This window comes from Geospiza fortis, unplaced genomic scaffold (assembly GCF_000277835.1).
Source record: "Geospiza fortis unplaced genomic scaffold, GeoFor_1.0 scaffold499, whole genome shotgun sequence".
Classification (NCBI taxonomy): Eukaryota; Metazoa; Chordata; class Aves; order Passeriformes; family Thraupidae; genus Geospiza; species Geospiza fortis.
This window is the reverse complement of record NW_005054914.1, coordinates 17,283-25,967: the sequence shown is the minus strand read 5'-3', so window position 1 is coordinate 25,967 and position 8,685 is coordinate 17,283. Positions and strand designations below refer to the sequence as shown.

General features: G+C 44.5%; 1 protein-coding gene across 1 annotated transcript in view; it reads left to right on the top strand.

The window, feature by feature from the left end:
- LOC102032091 (pre-B-cell leukemia transcription factor 1) overlaps positions 1 to 8,685 on the top strand; it is a 13,787-nt gene that overhangs the window by 340 nt on the left and 4,762 nt on the right. Inside the window, exons 2-7 of the mRNA XM_031065600.1 lie at positions 6 to 111; positions 3,033 to 3,106; positions 4,600 to 4,937; positions 5,757 to 5,947; positions 7,287 to 7,316; positions 8,392 to 8,497. Coding sequence (XP_030921460.1) covers positions 6 to 111; positions 3,033 to 3,106; positions 4,600 to 4,937; positions 5,757 to 5,947; positions 7,287 to 7,316; positions 8,392 to 8,497 — 845 coding nt within the window. The remainder of the gene's footprint in view (positions 1 to 5; positions 112 to 3,032; positions 3,107 to 4,599; positions 4,938 to 5,756; positions 5,948 to 7,286; positions 7,317 to 8,391; positions 8,498 to 8,685) is intronic.

Genomic DNA, 8,685 nt, shown 5'->3' with positions numbered 1-8,685 from the left:
CTCAGGGCCGCCCTCAGGGCCGGCAGCGGGGCCAGCGCAGCGCGACACCGGCGATGTCCTGCAGCAGATCATGGCCATCACCGACCAGAGCTTGGATGAGGCCCAGGCCAGGTACGAGGAGGGGACAGCGGCAACGGGGACCGGGGACACCGGCACGGCCGTGACTCAGCGCGGGGCCACCGCGGGGCCACCGAGGGGACACTGAGGGGACACTGAGGGGACACCGAGGGAAGGGTTTGAGGGGGAAACTTCCCCGTTATTCGCGGCTTTCCCGCTCCGGTCAGGGCCCCGCATCCCGGCTGATGCTCCCGTGTGTTCCCCGCGTCCTTCCCGCTCTGAGGGCAATTCACGGGGATTTGCCCCATTCCCACACGGGTTTGCCCCATTGCCGGGTGCTTTTACCCCATTCCCAGGGGTTTTGCCCCATTGTCGGGTGGTTTTATCCCATTCCCACACGGTTTTGTCCCAATCCCAGAGTTTTTGCCCCATTCCCGGAGTTTTTGCCCCATTCCTGGTCTAACCCCCCATTTCCAGCGGGTTTTCCCCCATTCCTGGTGGTTTTGCTCCATTTCTGGCGGGTTTCCCCCATTCCCAGCAGTTTTGCCCCAATTCCCCGTGGTTTTGCCCCATTCTTGGTGGTTTTGCCCCATTCCCGGCAGTTTTGCCCCATTCCCGGCAGTTTTGCCCCATTCCTGGTGAGGTCAGGCAGGACAATCCCAGGCAAGACTGCCGGGAATGGGGCAAAACCACCAGGAATGTGGGAAAAGACCCAGGAATGGGACAAAAATTACTGGGAATGGGGGAAAAACCCTCAGGATTGGGACAAAAATCACTGGGAATGAGGGAAAACCATTGGGAAAGGGGAAAACCCGACTGGGAATGGGGCAAAACTGCAGAAAATGAGGGGAAAAAAAACCCCAGGAATGGGAAAAACCCCACTGGAAATGAGGAAAAAACTCCAGGATTGAGGGAAAACTTTAGGACTGGGGGAAAAACTTCAGGATTGGGGAGAAAATCCCACTGAAAAATGATGAAAACCCCACTGGGAATGGGGCAAAACCACGGAAAAAGTGAGGAAAACCCCACTGGGAATGAGGGAAAATCTTCAGAAATGGGGCAAATCCCACTGGGAATTGGAAAAACCCCACTGGGAATGGGGCAAAAAACCCCAGGAATGGGAAAACTGGAGCTGCTTGGGGCTGGAATTTTGGCCAGGATGGGGTGGGATTCCCCAGTTTGGGATAATTTGGAATAAATCCTCCATCCACCCCAGGATTTCCTGAATTTTAGGGAAAACCAGCGCTGGGAATGAACAAAATTCCAGGATTTTGGCGGGTTGTGCATTTCTTAATTAATTGAGGGTAATTAACGCCTCAGTAGCTGCCGCTCCGGGAGGGAATTGCCTCAAATCCTACAAAAATTGGGCTTTTTTTGGGTGTTTTTCTTCATTCCTGCGGTTTTTGGGGAGCTGGGAGTGGTCCCTATTCGGGGGCTGATAAAAATCCCCGTTTTTCCTTATCTGGCCCCAAAATTTGGCCCCTTTTGGGTGCGGCAGCCCCGAATTCCAGCTGTTTCCGTGGATTATTCGCAATTTCAGGAGGAGTTTTCCCTGCAAACCCTCTAAATTTGGGAATTAAATAAATTTTTATTTGTTTGTTTGGTGGTTTTTGGGGATGGAAGTGTCAATTTTCCCTCAAAAATTCCCTTTTTTTGACCTTTCCTGGCATTTTTTGGGCATTCCCCACCTGCAGCTCTTGTAGGGATTCCCTAAATTTGGATTTCGTGGAATACTGAGGAGAATTTTGGGATATTCTGGCTAATTTTGAGTTTCTTGGGAGTTTTATTTCCCATAAATTGAGGAATGAGCTTTTTTAAACTCAAATCCTTTCAATATTAACCCAAACCCAACCATCTGCTTCCCAATTTTCCAGCATTCCAGTGGAAAATCCACTTTTCTTTCCCCCTGCCTGCAAAGTTTGTTGGACTTGAGGCGTTTCCACCCATTAATTAGGGACTAATTTATAATTTTCTATTAAAAATGCAATTTTTGGGAGGATTTCCAAGCCCTTCGAAAGTCCCAAAATTGAGAATTTTAAGATCCAAGCTCCCAATTTAAGGCGGGAAGCGGACCCGGCAGGGAGGAGCTGGGCGGGACTTAATAAGGAATAATTAATTCCTAATTAATTATTAATTACTTAATTAACCAGCACTGCCTTCGGAGACCCCAATCGAAGGTTTTAGCCCCAAAATGGGGGGGTTTTGGTGAGATTTTTCCCTCACATTCCCTTTTTTTTTAAGGACAATGGGATCGGAGCCGCCTTTGTTCTCCGGCTGCCGTTGCGGTTGTTTTTTTTTTTTTTCCCGCCTTTTTTTTTTTAAGGCAAAATCCCGAATTTTTGGGACAAAACCCGGGAGGTTCTGAGGGAAAAATTCCAAAAATTTGAGGGGAAATCCCGGGATTGGGGGCGGGGCTGATGGGGAGCCCGGATTGGGGAGGTCCGCAGGGCGGGAAAATCGGGATTTGCTGGGAAAATGAGGGAAAAGTGGATTTTTAATGGGTTTTCTGAGGGGAAAAAGGGCTCGAAAACAGCAAAAAAAAAAAAAAGGGATTTTGAGGTGGTCCCTATTGAGGATTTTTCATGGTGGAATTTGGGCCCAAAGCCTGGAAAATTGGAGAATTTGGGGAATGTATAATTAAAAAAAATCCATTAAGTTCATCTATAAATAGATTTCTATGAGGTAAAAGAGGGCTCAAAGCAGCAAAAAAAGAGAATTTGAGGTGGATTTTGCATCCAGTGGATATTTCCCTGTGTTTATTGTGGAATTTATCCCCAAAATTCTGAAAAATTAGGACTTTTCCTTTCAGAAATTTGAGATTAAACCCAAAAAACCACCCCAAAATTCCCATTTCCCCACAGATTTTCCCATTGTTTTCCAGGATTTTCCTCACACACCTGCTCTTCCCGCAACGTGACTCCAGTTTGGGGTTTTTTCCATGAATTTTGGGGCTGATTTTTCCACATTTTTTGCAGGAAGCATGCCCTGAACTGCCACAGGATGAAGCCGGCTCTGTTCAGCGTCCTCTGTGAAATCAAGGAAAAAACAGGTCTGGATTTCTCCTTTTTTTTCCCCATTTTTCCCTCAAATCCCACCTTTTCTCCTCAATTATCCCCCCATTCCACTTTTTCCCGATTTTCCTTCGCAGAGTCTTCATTAAAAGTTTTAAAAAAAAAAAAAAAATAGGTTGAAATTTGAGGTTTTTGGAGGTTTTTTTCTGGGAGAAAAAGGAAATTTTGGCGTTTTATGGAAAAATTCCAGGATTTGGGAGGGCTTTTTTTGGAAATTCCCAGTTTTTTCTCTACCAATCCAGAAATTTCCAGATTTTTCCCAGAAAAATGAGAAAAAAAAATCAGGAATCCCCATATTTTTTCTTTCTTTCTCCTCATTTCTTTCATTATTTTCCCCCTCTCTCTCCACTTTTACTTAACAGGGACACCTGCATGAAATGAGAAAATCTCAAATTTTCTTGCCGAAACAGCCATTAATGGCAAATCCTCTTTTTTCCCCCATTTTTCCTCATTTTCTTCCCTATTTTCCCTCACTTTTCCTCCTTTTTCTTAATTTTCCCCCATTTTTCCTCATTTTTTTGCCCTGTTTTCCCTCATTTTCTTCCTTGTTTGCCTCATTTTATTCCCTGTTTTCCCTCATTTTCTTCCCTGTTTTCCCCCTTTTCTGCCCCATTTTCCCTCATTCTTTTCGAATTTCCCCCTTTTCTTCCCCATTTCCGCTCATTTTTTCCTGTTTTTTCCTCATTTTTTCCCCTTTTCTTCCCCTTTTCCCCTCATTTCCCCCCCCTTTTCTTCCCCATTTCCCCTCATTTTCTTCCCCATTTCCCCTCATTTTCCCTATTTTTTCCTCATTTCCCCCGATTTTCCCCCCCACTTCTGCTAATTTTTCCCCATTCCCCGCCTTTTCTTCCCCATTTCCCTCATTTTTTTCCAATTTTCCCCCTTCTCCATTTTCCCTCATTTTCTTCCCCATTTTCCCCTCATTTTCTTCCCCATTTCCCCTCATTTTTCTTCCCATTTCCCCTCATTTTCCCTATTTTTTCCTCATTTCCCCCGATTTTCCCCCCCACTTCTGCTAATTTTTCCCCATTCCCCGCCTTTTCTTCCCCATTTCCCTCATTTTTTTCCAATTTTCCCCCTTCTCCATTTTCCCTCATTTTCTTCCCCATTTTCCCCTCATTTTCTTCCCCATTTCCCCTCATTTTTCTTCATTTTGTCCCATTTTCCCCTCCCATTTCCCAATTCCCCCTCATTTTTCCTCATTTCCCCCCCGTTTTTTTCCCGTTTTCCCCTCATTTTCCCCATTTCCCCAATTTCCCCTCCCATTTCCCAATTCCCCCTCATTTTTTCCTCAATTTCCCCACGTTTTTTTCCCGTTTTCCCCTCATTTCCCATTTCCCCCCCGTTTTTTTTCCCATTTTCCCCCATTTCCCCAATATCCCCTCCCATTTCCCAATTCCCCCTCATTTTTCCTCATTTTCCCCCCGTTTTTTTCCCGTTTTCCTCACATTTTCCCGCGTTTTCCCCTCAGCCCTCACGGTGCGCGGCCCTGCGGAGGCGGAGCCTCCTGACGCGCAGCTGCTGCGCCTGGACAACATGCTGAGGGCTGAGGGCGTGGCCGCCGCTCCCCGCCAAAAACTCCCGAAAACGGGACAGGAGCCCCCAAAAACGGGACAAGAACCCCCCAAAACGGGACAAGAACCCCTCGAAATCCCAGAGGAACCCGGAAAATTAGGAGAAGGAGCCGGAAAAACCCCAGAAGGACTCGGAAATGTGGGTGTGGAGGCCGGGGCGGAGCACTCGGATTACCGCGCCAAACTGGCCCAGATCCGGCACATCTTCCACACCGAGCTGGACAAGTACGAGCAGGTGATCTGAGAGGGGAAATCTGGGGGAATTTTGGGTTTTTTTTAATTGGGTTTAGGTGGGGGGTTTGGGGAAGGGGAGGAGGAGGAGTTTGGGGTTTGGTGGAGTGTGGTGGAGGGGAGTCAAGGGGAAATTAAATGGGATTAAGAGGAAAATCCAAGGGAATTAATGAAAAAATGAAAGGAAATTAAAGGAAAAATACAGGGGGATTAAGGGAAAAGTTAAAGGGGATTAAAGTAAAAATTAAATGGGATTAAGAGGAAAATCCAAGGGAATTAATGAAAAAATGAAAGGAAATTAAAGGAAAAATACAGGGGGATTAAGGGAAAAGTTAAAGGGGATTAAAGTAAAAATTAAATGGGATTAAGAGGAAAATCAAAGGGAATGAAAGAAAAAATTAAAGGGGATTAAGGGAAAAATCTCCCATTTTCCCCTCTAAATCCCCCATATTTTCCCCATTCCCCCCCTTTTTTTCCCCCATTTTCACCCCCAAATCCCCCATTATTCCCCATTCCCTCATTTTCCCGTTTTTTTCCCATTTTTTAAGCATTTATTCCCCAATTTTCCCCAATTTTTCTCCAAGATTTCCCCAATTTTTCCCCAATTTTTCCATATTTTTCCTTTATTTTTTTCTCATTTTTCCCCATTTTTCTCTTATTTTTCCCCAATTTTCCCCCCATTTTTTCCCCCATTTTTTCCCCCATTTTTCCCCCATTTTTCCCCATTTTTCCCCCATTATTCCCCATTTTTCCCCATTTTTCCCCTAAATCCCCGTTTTTCCCCCATTTTTCCCCTAAATCCCCGTTTTTTTCCCCGTGCCAGGCGTGCAGCGAGTTCACGACGCACGTGCTGAACCTGCTGCGGGAGCAGAGCCGCACGCGGCCGATCGCGCCGCGCGAGATCGAGCGCATGGTGGGCGTCATCCACGGCAAGTTCAGCTCCATCCAGCTGCAGCTCAAGCAGAGCACCTGCGAGGCCGTCATGATCCTCAGGTCCCGCTTCCTCGACGCCAGGTGAGGGAATTTTGGGGAAAAAATTCCTCAAAGTGTGAGGTTTCGGGGGAAAATTGTGGATTTTTAATGAAAAAATTTTGGGTTTTTTTGGTGGGCGTCATGCACGGTAAGCTCAGCTCCAGCAGAGCTCCTGCGAGGCCATCGTGATGCTCAGGTCCAGGTTCCTCCAAACCAGGTGAGGGTTTTGGTGGAAAAATGTGGATATTTTGATGGAAAAATATGGAGATTTGGTGGAAAAATGTGGGTATTTGGTGAAAAATATGGACTTTTTGGGTTGGTGTCAACCATGGCAAGCTCAGCTCAAGCAGAGCACCTGCGAGGCCACCATGATCCTCAGGTCCCGCTTCCTCGACGCCAGGTGAGGGAATTTTGGGGAAAAATCCTCCAAAAGTAGAAAAATGTGGAGATTTTATAGAAGAATGTGGACATTTTTGGGTGGACATCATCCATGGTAAACCCAGCTCAAGCAGAGCTCCTGCGAGGCCGTCGTGATCCTCAGGTCCAAGTTCCTCCATGCCAGATGAGCCAATTTGAGAAAATATTCCTCCAATTATGGGGTTTTGGTGGAAAGAGATGGAGATTTGGTGGAAAGAATTGGAGATTTGGTGAAAAATATGGACTTTTTGGGTTGGTGTCAACCATGGCAAGCTCAGCTCAAGCAGAGCTCCTGTGAGGCCACCATGATCCTCAGGTCCAGGTTCCTCCAAACCAGGTGAGGGTTTTGGTGGAAAGAGATGGAGATTTGGTGGAAAGAATTGGAGATTTGGTGAAAAATATGGACTTTTTTGGGTTGGCGTCAACCATGGCAAGCTCAGCTCAAGCAGAGCTCCTGTGAGGCCACCATGATCCTCAGGTCCAGGTTCCTCCAAACCAGGTGAGGGTTTTGGTGGAAAAATGTGGATATTTTGATGGAAAAATATGGAGATTTGGTGGAAAAATGTGGGTATTTGGTGAAAAATATGGACTTTTTTGGGTTGGCGTCAACCATGGCAAGCTCAGCTCAAGCAGAGCTCCTGTGAGGCCACCATGATCCTCAGGTCCAGGTTCCTCGATGCCAGGTGAGGGAATTTTGGGAAAAAGTTCCTCAAATGGGTGGAAAATTTTGGATATTTGGTGAAAAATATGGATGGTTTGGGGTTGGTGTCAACCACATCCACCTCGGCTCAATCAGAGCTCCTGCGAGGCCATCGTGATGCTCAGGTCCAGGTTCCTCCAAACCAGGTGAGGGTTTTGGTGGAAAAACGTGGATTTTTGGTGAAAAATGTCGATGTTTTTGGGTTGGTGTTGACCATGGTAAGCTCGGCAACTCCCAATAATTGGATTTATTTTTGATTTCGAGGCGGAAGCGGCGCAGTTTCAGCAAGCAGGTGCTGAACGAGTATTTCTGAATTGATTGATAAATCAAATTAACCCCCAATAAATGGATTGATTAATCAAATTAACCCCCAATAAATGGATTGATTAATCAAATTAACCCCCAATAAATGGATTGATTAATCAAATTAACCCCCAATAAATGGATTGATTAATCAAATTAACCCCCAATAAATGGATTGATTAATCAAATTAACCCCCAATAAATGGATTGATTAATCAAATTAACCCCCAATAAATGGATTGATTAATCAAATTAACCCCCAATAAATGGATTGATTAATCAAATTAACCCCCAATAAATGGATTGATTAATCAAATTAACCCCCAATAAATGGATTGATTAATCAAATTAACCCCCAATAAATGGATTGATTAATCAAATTAACCCCCAATAAATGGATTGATTAATCAAATTAACCCCCAATAAATGGATTGATTAATCAAATTAACCCCCAATAAATGGATTGATTAATCAAATTAACCCCCAATAAATGGATTGATTAATCAAATTAACCCCCAATAAATGGATTGATTAATCAAATTAACCCCCAATAAATGGATTGATTAATCAAATTAACCCCCAATAAATGGATTGATTAATCAAATTAACCCCCAATAAATGGATTGATTAATCAAATTAACCCCCAATAAATGGATTGATTAATCAAATTAACCCCCAATAAATGGATTGATTAATCAAATTAACCCCCAATAAATGGATTGATTAATCAAATTAACCCCCAATAAATGGATTGATTAATCAAATTAACCCCCAATAAATGGATTGATTAATCAAATTAACCCCCAATAAATGGATTGATTAATCAAATTAACCCCCAATAAATGGATTGATTAATCAAATTAACCCCCAATAAATGGATTGATTAATCAAATTAACCCCCAATAAATGGATTGATTAATCAAATTAACCCCCAATAAATGGATTGATTAATCAAATTAACCCCCAATAAATGGAGTTATTTCCTTCCATAATTTGATTTTTTCCTATTAAATCCCCAATAAATGGATTTATTTTGGATTTCCAGGCGGATGAGGCACAATTTCAGCAAGCAGGTGCTGAACGAGTATTTCTATTCCCACCTGAGCAACCCCTACCCCAGCGAGGAGGCCAAGGAGGAGCTGGCGCGCAGGGGCGGCATCAGCGTCTCCCAGGTCTGGGGGAAAATCACGGGATTTTGGGAAAATTCCCCAGATTTGGTGGAAATTCCACAGATTTGGGGCAATTTCCCTGGATTTCTGGGGCAAATTCCCAGGGTATGGGGGGAAAATTTTCTGGGATTTTGGGGCAAATTCATCAGATTGTGGGGAAATTTTCTGGGATTTTGGGGGGAAATTTTCTG